The sequence below is a fragment of the Zingiber officinale genome, chromosome 8B (assembly GCF_018446385.1).
Source record: "Zingiber officinale cultivar Zhangliang chromosome 8B, Zo_v1.1, whole genome shotgun sequence".
Lineage (NCBI taxonomy): Eukaryota > Viridiplantae > Streptophyta > Magnoliopsida > Zingiberales > Zingiberaceae > Zingiber > Zingiber officinale.
The window spans coordinates 13,765,604-13,782,498 of NC_056001.1; the positions used below are offsets into that span (position 1 = coordinate 13,765,604).

At 38.8% G+C, this 16,895-nt stretch overlaps 2 protein-coding genes across 2 annotated transcripts; one reads left to right on the top strand and one right to left on the bottom strand.

Moving 5' to 3' along the window:
- Nucleotides 1-3,030: 3,030 nt before the first annotated feature.
- Nucleotides 3,031-4,575, top strand: LOC122015306 (RING-H2 finger protein ATL13-like). The gene has a single exon (XM_042572129.1). The coding sequence runs from the start codon at nt 3,197-3,199 to the stop codon at nt 4,466-4,468; it is 1,272 nt and encodes a 423-aa protein (XP_042428063.1). The 5' UTR covers nt 3,031-3,196; the 3' UTR covers nt 4,469-4,575.
- Nucleotides 4,576-11,880: 7,305 nt separating this feature from the next.
- On the bottom strand, nt 11,881-14,350 carry LOC122017025 (pentatricopeptide repeat-containing protein At4g30700-like). Its single transcript, XM_042574486.1, has one exon. It carries the CDS (start codon nt 14,320-14,322, stop codon nt 11,965-11,967), a length of 2,358 nt encoding a protein of 785 aa, XP_042430420.1. The 5' UTR covers nt 14,323-14,350; the 3' UTR covers nt 11,881-11,964.
- Between the last annotated feature and the right edge of the window lie 2,545 nt (nt 14,351-16,895).

Here is a 16,895-nt window from a genome sequence, read left to right on the forward strand (position 1 = left end):
ACGACTTTTGGATGAGTGAATGGAAGAATTCTCTTTCGATGAGCCCTTGGGTGAATGCGTTCACCAATATCTCAGAGGAGATCGATGGAATATCCATGGTCACCTGGTTGAAGCGTTTGATGTAGGTTCTCAATGCTTCCTTGGGCTATTGTTTCAAGGCAAATAGGTTAACGCTCATCTTCTGGTAGCGGCAGTTAATGGAGAAGTGGTGTAAGAATGTCACTCGAAAGTCTTTGAAGTTATGAATCGAGCTGATCAACATTCGTCTGAACCAGAACTGCGCTGATCTGGAAAGTGTAGTGAGGAAGACTCGACACTTTACCTCATTGGTGTACTGATGAAGTGTTGCCGCGTTATCAACCTAGGCCAGGTGGTCGTCCGGATATGACTTTCTATTATACTCTCTGATTGTAAGTGGGGTGCAATGCTTTGGCAGCGGGTCGTCCAAAATCTCTCGAGAGAACTGCTGATTGATCCGCTCGGGCGAATCATCATTACTTGGTACTTTCCCTTTACGCGCATCCCGAACGGGCGCGTCGTCTGAGGAGGATCCTCGTTCCTTATCCACTCGGCCTAGCTCCTTTGCTGGAGTGTGGAACAGTGCTCGGTGGAAGGGGATCAGCGCGTGGGGCACGTCTCTGTATATGCCGGTCAACTTCTTACTTTATCTATGAGTAGGTTCATGATCCGCTTGGTCTCCATATCCAGCTTGGTGACCCACCACTGTGGTCGCGGGTTCTTGTACCTAGCACTCGGCCAATGTCTGCTGCTATTGTTGCTCCAACATTTTTGTTGCTCGGGCTTGTATCAGCATATCCAACTCCTCCTTTATCAAAGTCATCGTAGTGAGTCGTCCAGCATCCTCCATCTTCGCGTTTCATATTTAGGCTACGTTTCGACAGACGACATCAATATGATCTTGTCTGAAAATTGAGGAGACAGAAAGCTGGGGATGTGGCTGCTGCGTTGACCAAAAGTAGACCTTGTGTCGATATGCAATCACAAGAAACGTTAGTGCCGAGCCAAGGAATGGGTCTCCGGTGTTGACCCTCCGACGCTCAAGTCAGTCACTGATAAGAAGAAGAAGACGTAACAGGAGTAGCGCAAATGAAAACAGTAGAAAAAATGTGTACCTATACCGATGTACGAACCCCCTTTATATAATACGTTGGTGGGTGACGTGCGTGCTTTTCGAGGCATGGACACATTCTCCTATTGATCGTGGATGCGTTCTCCAATTGATCATGGGCATGTGGTCACGGACACGTTCTTCAATTAGTCATGGACACATTCTCTGATTTGTCCGTCATATGATCTGCCTGTAGACCATGCCACGTGTCAACAGCGTCATCTCCCAAAAGTATATCCAAATACACGTCAACGTTCCTGTCGATCAGCCGAGCGGGATTATTGCTTGGCCAAGTACTCCTTTGCTCGACCGAGTATTCCTCTGCTCGACTACTTTTCTTTGCGACGGCAAGTATAAACAGTATGTCTTGCCCTATTGAAATAGTGATCCGGTCATCTACACACACCTTCGCTTGGCTCATCCTATTGCCGGTTGGACGACTCATGCCCGATCGACCCTTAATGTAGGATTCCGCTCGACCACCTTTTAGTGAGCTTTGTTGGTCCTCTAACATTGACCTTCTTAATTTTGATCTCCATAGCGGCTGCTCTCTTCCTTCTTTAACCCACACTTGATGGGACCTTTTATGATCGTATCAATATCTTATGTATTCGGATAATGATCCTAATTATATATATTACTTTAAATATCAATCTAACATGGAAAGAAATATTTTTAAAAAATATAAATAGATGTTTAAATAAAATCTCTTTATTTAAAAAATAAAAATTATAACTGTCGCCTGATATAAATGAGAGGGGTGTCATTTTAAAACTTGGATTCGTAATTTAAGTATTTATGAAACTTAGTTATTCGGTGAAAAGCTGCAAAAAAAAAAAAAAAAAAAAAAAACAAAAATATGAATTCCTAACTTAACCACTTCTATTTCTTTTTATTTTTTTTTAAAAAGCATCTACCTGTAAAATAAATCAGAAAACCTCCTCTTTTTCTAATTTTTCTTAAATATTTTTTCTATCCCTAAACAACTTACAACTACGTAAACTAAAGACATTTTCCTCACTAATATGGTGAAGTCTCTCCTATCCTAATTTTTCAATCAAAGCCTTTACCCTTAACTTAATTACTAGTACCTTAATTTTATACAGAATTTGAATTTTAATCTCATTTTAGAAATTAATTTGCAAATGTTATTTTTCTTTAAAAAGTGCATATTTAAAATTCTTCTCAGCTAACTTGATCATTAAATTATATTCTCACACAATAATACCAACAAATTTTAAGCAATTAACTTTCCACATTTGATTTGTTTGTAGATAAAAATTATTTTTTTAAAAAAATCTTAAATAATAATTTTATGACACCTTATTTCCAAGTGGCTGACTCTTATTATTTATTTGTTTTTTTTAATCTTTGAACCGATGATGAAAAACGCTCCTATTTTTCTTGCATGTTCCCGTTAATGTGGCATGAGACACCAGGCACGGGAAATCGCGCCCTTGAGAGGTCTAAACTAGCGCCTCACCTCCCCTTCTTCCGGCACAAATCATGATATCCCTCTATTTCTGTGACAAACCATGCAGATTGCAGACGTCGAGCAGGACAGAAGCAACCATCTATCCCTATGCAAGACGAAACATTTAACGAAAGTGCATGCAAAGTCAAATAGAAGCCGAAGGAGAAGCTTTAGCTTTTTTTTTTTTTTTTTTTTTTTTTTGGGATTTGGACTAAATAAAAGATTCACCTCGAAAACTCAACTCACCTCTTCTGCCCCTCTGCAAATCGAAAGCGAGATCAAGCACGGACTTCTCTAATCTCTAATCAATCTCTCTGTTTCCTTTTTCTAATCGTCATCGTGATCTCTGATCTGCGATCGCCATCCGTGTCCAAGCCATGCGTAAGCAAATTCATTTATACCTGGGACCTCATCACCTGACACCACCATTCATTTCTCCACCACCACTTCCTTTCCGTTTTGACCTCAACTAACAGTTTCTTTCTTCTTCCTGCATTACTGCGAGCTTTGTTGGACATGGAGTTTTGGTGTTAAGAGAGAGCAAGCACCGGTGAACCATATCTACTTCTCCCTCCTGTGTTCCTATCCTATCGATGGCGGAAAGGAGTCTCCTTTCTGCACCTCCTCCTCCTTCTCCTTCTCTAGTAGATTTTGGGAACAGGATCACCCCCAGCATCCTATTGATCATAGTAATCCTGGCCATCATCTTCTTCGTCTCTGGTCTCCTTCATCTGCTCATGAGGTACTTCCTCCGGCCCAGCAATAGGGACCCGGAGACAATGGGGCATGCCACGACCTTCCAGGGGGAGCTACAGCAGCTGTTCCATCTCCACGACGCCGGGGTCGACCAAGCCTTCATCGACGCCCTCCCCGTGTTCCAGTACAAGTCCATCGCCGGCATCAAGGACCCCTTCGACTGCGCCGTCTGCCTTTGCGAGTTCGAGGGCGACGACAAGCTCCGGCTGCTCCCCAAGTGCAGCCACGCGTTCCACACCCAGTGCATTGACACCTGGCTCCTGTCCCACTCCACTTGTCCGCTGTGCAGGGCGAGCCTCCTTTATGATTTGTCGCCTAGCCACAGCGGCAGCTCCATGGCGGTTGTTCTTGAAGCCGGCGGGGAGAACAGCTCCCGAGAGATCGGTTTTGGTTCCCAGAGAAGGGAATCCGAGTCAATTGACGATGAAATATCAGCGAAGGAGGAGATCGATGTGGCTGTTAAACTTGGGAAATTTAGAAGCGTGGAGATCGGTGGAAGTGAGGCGCAAGGCAGCAGCAGCGGTGAAGTGAACCAAAGGCGGTGCTTTTCCATGGGGGCGTACGAGTACGTTATGGAGGACAGGTCCGTTCTTAGGGTTTCCATCAAGCCGGTGAAGAACACGGCGAGCTTCAAGAAGCCCGGGCAACGAATCGCCAGGTCGGAGTGCGACGGCAACTCCAGAAGAGAAGGGTTTAATGAGTTCAATGCGGCGAGAAGCTCAAGATGCGATGAACGGAATGCACACAAGTTGTTTGATGGCTTGCCTAAAAAAGAGAGCTTCTCGGTGTCTAAGATTTGGCTGCGGCAGGGGAAGGAGGACGTGGAAACAAGGAGGGCAGTGTCGTTTAGATTGCCTGTGATTCAAAGTGGAAAAACAGACCTTAAGCTGAAGCAGAGCAGCAGTCCATTCGCCGCCACGGCTCAGCTCAATGGTTCTAAGTGGCGCAGTGAGAACGTGAGTGAACTGGAACTGGAATTGGATTCAGACGCGGAGGAGGTTGGCGGCTTCGATGGAGCAGTGTCAAGGGTGGATGAAACACCTTCATTTGCGAGAAGAACTCTTCTCTGGATTACAGGGAGGCAGAACAAGATAGAAAATTGCGTTTGATATGATTCATATTTCGGTTCTTGATCTGGTTCTTTGAATTGCTGCATCTAGAAAAAAAAAAAAGGTGTAAAGATGGTCATCAAATATAGATCAATTTGTTTATGGTTCCTTCATGCTTGGAGAATCATCACTTTCATCTTAGTTAGATGTTTTGATTAGCACAAAAAACTTGAGAAAATATGAAAGGAGAGAGAAACAATCAATGCTATATTTATTTTGCTACCAGTTAACTGTTCAAGTCTCATTTTTTGTGAGTAGAATAAATATACCTGAATTTTCACGATCCCGCCCTATAGAAGCAATTATAGGACCACACCTAAAAGGAGGCACCGAGGTAGACCTGCATTTTAGGCACCGAGGTAGACATGCTTTATTTAAAATTTCGGTAAATCTATATAATCAGAATTTGACTGATTAAAATTAAATTGTAATGTATGCATATAATTAATATATAGAGATTATATTACTAAAATATTTTTAATAATGATTTACAAAGTATATTCTAATCATTTAACATTGTCCTTAAAATTTAACTCTCTTTATAATTAGTTTAAATTTAAATAAATACTCAGCAGCATTTCCTAACTTGTGAACTAATATAGTATTATCCTTGTGATCAGTTTGTTTCATTATTTGATTAATAACTATTGTAAAAGAGCATAAATTTCTGGTATGAGCAGTCACTATTTATTATCTTAACAGCTTACCTCGAGATCAGAACACGTTAAGCTTTATCCTGACTCGATCATGATCAGCTGCAAAAGGGAAGAATTGATTCATTGGCTTATATGCAACAAATAAATCCTCATAACTCATTCAAAATGATGACAAGAAGACAATAAAAAATAATCTCAAAATATTAAGTTATGAACTAATCCTACTTATGCACGTTTGGCAATTGTCTAACACCCTGAATGCAGAACAATCAAGCGATACAGTTCGAATGTTTTCTTTTGCTGTATGCTGCAGTGAGAATTGTCTTGGAAATTATAGCTGGCAATAGTATGATAGAGTGGCTGAGTTACGGTGGAGTGGGAACAGTGTATTGGCACCTGCTCTGCTCTGTTTGCTTCCTCGTGGTGTGCCCTCTTTCTGCATCTCTTAGCTATATGCCACTCTGGAGCATAAAGAAAGACCCATTTTTCTTCAAGGCAAACCACGCTTTTGTCACCGAAAATAAAGTGCCCTAAGAGAGACTGAGAGAATCTATTGGCTAATAAAGTAGCAAAACACATATAGGAGAAACTTCCAAGAAACTTTTTAACGTGCTCTCGCATTTAGTTGATGAAGAAAAGAAGTTGCACTCACCATTAGGCTCGGTGGCTTTTAATTAGATGTGCTGCATGTGTTTGCAAGCAAAGAGAACAGAGTGCAATCGAAGTTTCAGTATAAAGTTGGTTTGGTTAACAATAGAATACATGGACACCAAGCTTTGCTCCTTGTAGGTTCCTTGGTGCCCTACTGTTAATTATATGGAGAACCTTTAATTTTTTCCACCCAAAGTCCTTGGGCATGCCTTTAAAGGCTGCATTTATGATCTGCAAACGATTCATCAAAATATGCAATTGTTCAGATTGAAGTGATTGTTAGTGAGAGATTCAGCAAACCTAAAGTGACTTGTGATTTTACCTAGTCTCAAAAGCCTCCTAGAGGAAAGGGTCGCCTTCTTGTCAGTGTGAGACTAAATGTCCTTTGCAGACTTCTCAGAGGGCAACAAGCTTCTGGACCCTGCTTAGACCCCATTTAGTTGTGGAGTGAAAATATGATAGAAAAAAAGCAAGGAATGAACTTTAGGCAGAAGTTTTTTTTTTTCTTTTTCAGTGTCTTTTACTTTGGATAGTCAAGAAAACAACAACCAAACTTTATCCCATTAGGTGGGATCGGCTTTGGATAGTCAAGAAAGTGAGAAGGAAAATGAGAAGGATGGAAAGGATGTTATACCCAGAACTACAATTATACCTTTACATTCTCTGCAGCCTAAAAAAATTTGACCCTTGAACAAGAGGAATCAAGCAAACTGAATGAACAACATCAATTCGCTTGATTAGGCAAGTCATGATGATCAGATTGACCAAGCCGACGTCGACCATGCTTATCAATTTATTGGGAGCATCCAATCAATTGAAAAGCAATCTTGCTGATCAAAAAGGCTGAACAATGTTACATCAGAACATAATTAGGGAACCAAAATTTGCACTTTAACTGCAACTTTAGGTGTAGAGAAGAAAATTCAAAGAGCAAAGAGAATATTATCAGCATGCCAAAATAATAATTGAGAAAGACATTACCTCCTAGTTAAATCAGCTCAAGAAAACACAAGAAAAAAGAATTGATGACGGGAGAAAGTGGTGACACAAAAGAAAATGCAAATGTGGCATCATGAAATAAAATTATTCAGTTGACCGATTCTGTTCTTACTAACCCCAAACCTAAGAATTTGTGATCATTAACTATAGTCACTCATAGCTGTTAGCCAGCAAGCACAATGAAAACGATGGATTATGGCTAATGACACCCTCTGAGAACTAGAATAGTTCTCTATACTAATAACAATCCTTTAGTAAGAACTACAGGTAAAAGAAGACCTCAATAAATGACTTTCTTTGGAAAAGACGTAGTTCTACTTAATGTAACTGAATGTGATCTTCAGTTATATAATACTTAGAGCAATAAATAGTTCCATTCAAAAGGGACTATCAAGCCAAACATGAACTTGATATAGAAACCGGTGATGCTATGATACGAGTAGGAGAAAATTATTTAGGTGGTGTAGCCAGAGCAACCTGGGAAGATTTTAAACTTCATTTTCCTGATGAAGTTACTAGAATTGCCTCTCAAGGAAATAATATTCTTAATTTTTGTTATACAATTCATCGACTCTTGGCTACTAGACTCGATATTGGACAAAAGGAAGCAATGAGGGACTTAGAACAACTCTAATTATATAATTAGAATTACATTAAACCATTATATAATGACTTTTTAGTTTTAACAGCTGTTTCTAGAAACTATTGTAACCCAGCGTTACCAGGAGACTTAGGAAAAGAGATTCATAAATCTTAGACAGATCTACAAGTTCCCGCACTCTATGACAACATAGGTGTCAAGATCCAAGACATTTTAACCACCCTTAAGACTAAATGTACTTATATTAAAATCCAAAAAAACTTAAAAACCAACAATATGGATTTTGTAGTCAAATTTATACTCCACGACAATATGGGAGTCAACAAAAACAAATAAGACAACGACAAAGACATATGAAACCACCAGCAAAACTCTCCTCTAAACCAAATTCACACCCAAAAAGACTTATTACATTAGAAAAAGCAAGGAGCGAAAACCTTATTTAAACAAAGACAAACATGTGAGACGATTCAAACCCAAGAAAACTTATTCTAATACCATTATTTGCTTTGCTTGTCATAAACCAGGACATCTTTCACCTGTTTGTCCTGACAAGAAAAATTTGTATAGCCTAGAAGCTATGGTAGTGGGCGATACAAATTTCGACTTAATAGAAGTTCAATCAAATGTATCTGATACTTCTTCTATTTATTCGATACTGTAGTACCCTCTTCTATTGATTATTCTTTAATAAACTCCTTTTTGGATCCTTATAATGACAATCTTTCCGATGATGATCCTCTTGATGATCCCATGTTTGAGGAAACCTTAAATGACATTACTAATTTGACTTTAATGTATTATCAATTTATACCCCAAAACTTAACCAATTTACGTTCGGATCAACATACTTGCCCACATGACTGGATATTAAAGGAAGGTTCTGAAAATATCCCATGTTTTACATGTGGCGATTATCCTTCTATCTTTCACCGTGGTACTTGTAAAATTTGCAAACGGCAATGTTGTAATCTTTGCCTTGATGCACTCTTCCAAATTACAATTCCACAAACACGTACTGTGAAAGGTAGTACTTGTAATATTTTATTAGAAACACGAGTTTCTGTTTTAGAAACCCGTCTTAACTTATTAGAAACTGAACTTGCTCTGCTTGGGGATGCCACTCCCCTATCTTTTGCTCAACCTTTTACTCCTGATAAAGGTAAGGGTGTTGTACTTTCCTAAGAATTTGATCATACTGAGTTTGTTTTTATCTAAACTCCCAGTATTTGTAATACTAGCCTTACTATTGACATTCCCATACAATGCACCTTAAACATTCAGGCATTCTTAGATAGTGGTGCTACTACCTCTACTATTGATGAAGCTTTGCTCACTTCCTTTATCCCTTCTCTTATCAAAACCACCAACACACCTCTCCTCAGTATACAGTTTGACAGCCAGCAACTAAGCTGTCATAAATTTGTAAAAAAATGTCCATATTCGTTTTTATACTAATTGTGGTATTTTTAGTCCTCCTCTTTCCCTTTCTCAACTCTGGACACGTCCTATGCCCCATAAATTCATCCCTCTTATTCTGAGCCTTAACTTTCTTATTTCTTCTGATCGTGATCTCCTGCTAACCAAGGATTATGTTGTTTTTCTTTCCACTCCTATTATTTCTCCTATCCTGTCGGCCTACCCATCCGAAGTTAGCGCTTATAAGCATGGTGATACCCCTCCTGCTAAATCTTTCAATCCCACTTCCAGTTCCACTTGTCCCTGCCCTATTCCTAATGCCTGCAAAAAGAAATCACAAGTCAATATTTCCTTGCAGGAAAACTAACCATACTTGGCTATGCTAGCCCAGAAGAAGAAGAAGAAGAAGAAGAAGAAATAGAAAATCTAGTTACTTGTTATTTTCAAGACCAAGACTCTAGACATAGGAGTCCTGCTTTTATTGTAAATAAAGAAGCAGAATAAAAACAAGGACAATCCCGAATGGTATTTAATTATAAGCGCCTCAAGGACAACTGTCATGAAGATGGTTATAAGATACCAGATAAGGATCAATTACTTAATAAAATTCAGAATTCAAAATGGTACTCCAAATTCGATATGAAATCCGAATTTTGACAAGTCAAGATGCACCCAGACTCGATTGCATGGACAACATTTTCCTATCCTTACGGGCATTTTGAATGGCTAGTTATGCCAGTTGGACTTAAAATAGCTCCCCAAGTATTTCAATGAAAAATGGATGACATCTTTAGATCAGTAACTTCCTTCACTTGTGTTTATATTGATGACATCTTAGTCTTTTCCAAAACAAAGGATGAACATTATGCTCATCTACATTCAGAGTAATTTAAACAAAGTATATCTTGTATTAAATCAGATTACTGAGAGAGGAGGAGAGGAATAGGAAAAGCAACATAAATTTATCAGAGAGATTCATGATCTATGAACAATTTTGACATTTCCAACTAACTAAAAAAAGCCTTGGACTCAGTGTTAACTACGAACATTGGTTTCACTTGGTTAGATAACTGATTACGTTCTTCAACATCATTTTCCCCCTTCCTCATTGAAAAAATAATTTCAATTCGAAAAAACTACCGTCTCATGTATTTCCCACTTCAAATTTTGGTTTTGCAAATACCATTACAAAATTAAAATCTTAAACATGTCAGCAGAAACATCTAGTGTTGCTCCAATTAATTTAAGAACAACCTGACATCAAATTTACGGAACTTAAGTAAACAAACATGTATCAACCATTGGATCGTAATTCATCACAAGAACAAGGATCATCACCTATATTTTCAATATGACCTAGAAAAGCAAGTAATAAGTCCAATATACATCAGCATTTTTAATCATCTAGCATTGCATCTATGCAAAATCAAACAAGTAACAAGAATATCATCAAATCCTAGCATTACCTCCCCATGGAAAGTCCAAAAGAAGGAAGCTTTATCCCCCTTCCCTAACGCGCCTTATGAGATCCACGGCAACTGGACACCGATTGGAATGCGAGTCAAGGCCCACTGGACCGTTAGGAGAGGGCGTCGCCATCATGGCTTCGTCGCGGCTCCGCCTTCATCGTCGTCGCCATCCACCGAAACATAAAATCATCCGCTGGCTCTACTACGTTGCCGACCTGTCGAAATGACTCCGGTGTAGGCTCGGAGTTGTGCTTGTGGTTAATTTTTGGGCTGTACAATTTTTCGGCCCAATAAATGGCCTATTAAAGCCTAGTTAAGCAAATGCCGTTCGCCAGCACTACATGAGGAATTATGGAGATAATGAATTGAAACTAATTATAATTGTGCAAATTAATGAGATGGACCAGATGGTTGGAATTATATTGGACCAGAAGTGACCTAATACCACCTCCATCATTTCATAATCTAACACCTTGAGAAATAGAATTAATACTTATCCAATATTTAAATTTTAACATAAGTCTGGAAACTAAACTTTATTTATGTTTTTAAATTAACGGCCACATGAACTAGCACCACCATTTTAATGAGGATATATCTTTACTGCAAGTGAATTATTGCATTTGTGTTAGAGATCGAATTGGTTTAAAGAGGCTTAAGGGATCTCCATGCTCGAATCTATCTATGTTCACTTTTTAATATTTTTTTAATGTTTTAAATTTTTTGAGCCCTCTTTTGATGGTTTTAGAATCTTTACATTGGTGTCAAAACTATCTGACTGATAAGATTCTTATGAATCTATCCATATTTATTTTTCTTAATTTTAAATTCTATAGAGTTGATTGAATTATTTTTAATTGAATAATTATTGTCAATCGCCTCTAAATAAAAGTGCTTGACGACTCTAAGACTTAGATGTGTCCCCTAAACCTATCAATATTATTTTTTTAGATTTCGAGCTCTAAATGATCTTCAAAAATTTTCTACTTATGATACTAAAGGCCTCAAACTCGTCCCAGGGACTATGATGTCACATTAAAACATTTAGATTATCACCAACCTCAAGTCAAACTTGAATTGAGAACTTGATAACATCTAAATGAACTAAACTCAAGTCAAACTTCAAGCAAGCTCAAGCTCATTAAAAAATAAACCAAACTAAGATTAAATACTCATTTCAAAAACTTAATTCATTTTAAGCTTGGCTCGGCTTAGTTATCTTATCAAACAAGTTTGAACATCCCAAAACTCGGCTCAATTTATTTACAGCCCTAAAGACCGTTGCCATATTTAATGTTTTTTTTTTAATTTTTTGTTTATTTATATTTTTGTTAAATATTTATTTATTTTTATCAAATTATCATTTGTACATAAATAAATATATAAAATTTAAAATACTAATATAATTATAGATATTAAATTAAAATATTAATTAATATTATATATAGTAAATGAAATTATAAATAAAGATAAATAAAAAATATAAAGGAAAATAAATAAATTGATAGTGGGTCATAAAAAAATTGTTGGAAAAATTTATGATAATAGAGACAGGTTTTTAAAAGGATGAGGTTTTTAACTTTGATGGTACTGATATGTAAAGCATAAACCACTGCATGTTAAATGTGAATTAGAATTCATGCCATTCTCGGAATCTGGCTCATATACTTCACTAGTTATATCCTCTCTTGGATCATGAAATCACCAATAATCCCCACAGGAGCAGACCCCATCCTTAACATGGTGAAACCGAGTGGCATCTCTGACAATGATCAACCTCTCGGTGATCTTGGATACGAACTTGGTCCAGCTGTGACAATCCAAGCATACTCTTAGGTTCTTGAAGATCCTGATCTCGGTTCCTGGATCAGTGCTGATGATCGCAAAGGTGATTGCTAGCTTCTCGCTATGAACTTTTACCATGTGCTCCTTCTCTTCCTCCTCAACATCGTACAGAGCTGCATCAGTCTCTGGTTGATACCCTTCCTCAGTCATCTTTGCAGTTATCTTCTCCAACTCTGAATAAATTGCAGGTGACTGTGGGTGAACATTGCCGTTAGCTGTGAAAGTGTGCATAACATCTCCCACTTCAATCGAGGTGCGCCCGGGTGATTTCAGCAGGTGCTTCTTTCTAGCATCTTGTCTCACCATGGCAGCCTCCAAGTAGTTTCTTTTTGAGGAATGTATGTTAGAAAGAAGAACATAATAACCAGGGTTCTCAGGTTCCAATTCGAACAACTTCTCTGCAGCCATTCGAGCTAGCTTACTTTCCTTGTGAATCATGCAAGCGCCGAGCAAGGCACCCCAAACACCAGGGCCCGAACTCTCAGGTGTTGTCTGGATAAACTCTAGAGCTTCATTGATTCTCCCAGCTCGACCTAGAAGGTCTACCATGCAAGCATAGTGTTCTGGCCTAGGCTTGATTCCATAATCACAGAGCATGGATTTGAAAATAGCTTGACCATTTTCGACCAACCCTCCATGGCTGCAAGCATACAAAACAGAGAGGAATGTAACACCAGTAGGCACGATGCTAACACTCAGCATTGCCTCAAAAAGCTTCAATGCTTCAGTGCCTTTTCCATGGAGACCATAAGCTGATATCATAGCATTCCAAGAGACCACATTCTTCTCCTCCATTTCATTGAATATCTTTCTAGCTTCTGAAATGCTTCCACACTTTGCATACATGTCAATCAGAGCTGTCAAAACAAAGACATTGAGCTCAATCCGTTCCTCTATGATTATGTCATGTACCCATTTTCCCAAGGTGAGAGATCCAAGCTGAGCGCAGGCCGAGAGAATGCTAGTGACTGTAATTTGATTAGGCTTAACATTAGAGACTTGCATTTCCTTGAACAATGGTATTGCCATTTCTGTCATACCATTCTGTGTGTATCCTGATATCATGGCATTCCAAGATGCAATGTTCTTCTTAGACATTGCATCAAACATTCTTCTTGCAGACTCCATATCATCAACTCGGCAGTAAATGGTAGTGAAAGAAGTGGATACAGCAGAATTCAAAACAATACCAGTTTTAATACTGAAACCATGAATGCATGTCACGAGCAATTCATAACCGAAAGGACTAAAAACTGGAATCAAACCGACCATGGTGCTTGAATTCGGTGTCTCAACACCTAAAGCCAACAACTTCTTGAACAAGCAGACAGATGAGGTGACCAAACCATTGATGGAGTAGCCTGAGATCATTGCATTGTGTGCAATTATATCCGGGAATTCAATCTCTCTGAACATCAATTCAGCCGCACAGATATTGGCACACTTTGAGTACATAGAAATCAAACCTGTGACAATGTGGGTAAGAGATGCAAATCCTAATTTGATGGCCAAGCAATGCACCAGCGATCCCAAGATCAAATCTTGGAGGTCCGCTGCAGCTGGGAGAATGACAGCTAAAGTGGTAGAACTGAATTTGGCAGTGTTGGAGATCATCATCCTCTGGAAAACGCTCGCTGCTCTTGAAAAGGAGCAATTGTCCACCAACCCGGAGATGAGGGTGTTCCAGAGAACGGTGTCCGGTTCAGGAATTGCGTCGAACACCTTCTCCGCAATGGATACTTGGGACGAGTTGAGATAGAGATCGGCAAGCGCAGAACCGACGTAGGGGTCATTGGCGAAGCCATCAACGACGATTCGAGCGTGTAATGCAGCGATCGATTCGGGGCGGGCGGCTGCTGCAGAGGCAACGGTGGCGTAGGTGAAGGAGTTGGGACGGAGGTGAGGGTAGCGGCAGGGAAGAGAGGAGAGTAGCGGTAAAGCGAAGGAGTGAGGGAGAGTGCGGAGGAGTACATTGAGGAGGAAGATGTCGGGGTATTCGACCGAGGAGAAGAGGCGAAGCGCGTGGGGGGCAGCCGCTGAGCCGCCGAGATCGGAGACGCGGCGGAGGAGGGCGGTGACGGTGATGAGATCGGGGTGATGAGAGGAGACGATGGAGTGGGCGAGGATCTGGTCGAGGTGGCGGAGAGTGGTGGCGGCGGAGATTATGCCAAGGTACCGTTGGCGGCCGAAGGAGGCGGAACCGGACCAGAGCATGGAGCCATCAACAATCCGATGCGAGGACCGCGGTAGTGCTTAAATGGTCTTTCTTTCTTTAAGTAAATACCGTTTTAAATATATAAATATAATTTATATATTTTAGAATAGTTCTATATTTTTCAAAAAAAACAAAAAATATTACTCCGCTCAAATTCCTCTGTACAAATGTGAAACTCTTTCATATTAACCCAGTGCATTTTCATTTTGCCTTTCTTGATTTTTCGCTAGTTGAACGTTTGGACATATAATTTACCTACTGTACGTTTGAATATCTTCTTTTTCTAAACCAGAATCCGGCTAATCCATCCAATTAATGCTGATCGATTCAATTTTCTATCGACGGCAATTTATCAAAAAGGAGCACTTAACTTTTTTGAATTGATAAACAAAAAGATATATCACACTTTAGTAATTATCAAAGGAACATTAATATATTTAATCTTTCTATTTTACTCTCCTCACAATTATATGACATACAACCTCTCTTTTTGTTCATGAAAAACAATCAAATCGTCCCCTCGAATAGATATAGTGATTAGTACATGAGACGTTGTCATCAATGAGGTCTGAGGTTCGAATCTCGGTAAAGCCGAGGTAAATACCTCCCTTATGTGCTAGTCACTATTCCAAAGACTAGTAGCCGCCTGTGATTTACCTCCTCCGTGTTGGCCCTAGAACGGGTTGACGGGGGCGCTGGGGCGAACATATTCACCTTTTTTCAACCAATGAAAAACAATCAAATCTCTTTCTTCTTTCTTTTAACCTATTTTATTTTATTCAATACGAATTATTTTTAAAAAAAAACCTTTGGACTATGGGTAAAATAGAGAAAGTCAAAAATAATAATGGAGAGTATATTTGAACTTCTTGTAATTTTAAAAATCTATAGGATCTAAAATAATTACAATCTAAGGTCTATACATCGATCAGCGAGTTTCGACCTAAAGACTTCAGGCATTGTAGGTCATATGAATTTATAAAATTACAAAAAATTCAAATATACTCTTCATTACTATTTTTGACTTTCCTAGAGATGATCCAAAGGTTTTGAAAAAATAAATAAATTCTTTTTTTCCTCAGACTTGTTATGGGAGATCAAACTCATGTTGGGTCTGATATCTCTTCATATCATGCCCACGTTAGGCTTAATATAGAAAGATATCAGGCCTAACAGAAGGAAAGAAAAAAAATATTTTTTTTTTTCAAAACCTCTGGACCACCCCTATGAAAGTCAAAAATAGTAATGGAAAACATATTTAGACTCCTTGTAATTTTAGAAATCTACAGAATCTAAAATAATCGCAATCTGAGATCTCTAGGTCGATCGATGGATTTTGGTCAAAATTTACTTATCGACCTAACCTAGAGATCTCATATTACAATCATTTCAGGTATATATATACTCTCCATTGTTATTTTCAACTTTCCTAGGGGTGGTCTAGAAGTTTTGAAAGAACAAATCTTTTTTCTTCTTTTTTATTTTTTTCTTATACCTTTTCGGAGAGATTAGATTCATATTGGGCTTGATATTTGATATGGGCCAAATTAGCAGACAAAAAAGAGAGTAAAAAAAAAAGATTTTGTTTTTTAAAAACATCTGGTTCACTACTAGAAAAGTTGAAAATAATAATAGAAAATATATTTGGATTCTTTATAATTTCGACCGAAACTCACTAACTTAAAGATCTCATATTACAATCATTTCAAAAAATATGTTTTTCATTACTATTTACGACATTTCTAGGAATGGTTTAAAGGTTTTGAAAAAAAAATTTCTTTTTTCCTATTTTTTGTTTTTTCCTCAAATCTATTATGGGAGATATCATGCCCAATAGAAAGAGAAAAAAATAAAGAATTTTTCCAGCTAGCATAATTGCATATTTGGTAGGATGAAGTATAATAAACGCGGTCCCAAAACAAGCTGAGAATGTTGTCTGAGGCTCCTTTGACAGATTGATGAAGCCATAGCACGGCAATTGCAAGAGGAAGAGAATACTTCGTGCTTCTTTTCATTCAGATCAAATTCAGCAAAACCATGTACGTAAATATGCTAGTGTTTTGCTTGTGCTTAAAAATTTTCCCTTGTGCTTAAAAATTTTCCCTGGTTAGAAAGAGGGATGTTATCAAGCCTTATGTTTTTTGTCTGAATTCATCAATTAGTAGATTGATTGGGGAGAATCAGCGATAACACAGAAGACCTCCCAATCGATCAGTCCATCGATTGGGAGCCTCCAATCGATCGGGTGATCGATTGAGAGGTTGAAAAATCGCAATAAACATTGAATCGATCGGGCAATCGATTCAAACGATTTCCAGAGAGCACGGAGGTGCTTTGGATCGATCAACCGATTAATCCAAAGCCTCCCCATTCGATTGGGAGCAATCCAATCGATTGGGATCCGACCGTTGGCGCTGGATAAAGCCGTTGCGAGCGTTTTCTTCCAAAGAGACTTTCGCCCGATTCTTCTCTGATACACAGTGATTTCTCCACAGAGCTCACCGCCATATCTTGAAGGTTCTTGAAGCAAGGTGGTCTTGCACTTCCAAGGTCAAGAGACGTTCCAAATAAG

What these genes read in the sequence shown, in the direction of transcription:
- LOC122015306 (XM_042572129.1), top strand. Translation starts at nt 3,197, where the DNA reads ATGGCGGAAAGGAGTCTCCTTTCTGCACCTCCTCCTCCTTCTCCTTCT.
- LOC122017025 (XM_042574486.1), bottom strand. Translation starts at nt 14,322, where the DNA reads ATGCTCTGGTCCGGTTCCGCCTCCTTCGGCCGCCAACGGTACCTTGGC.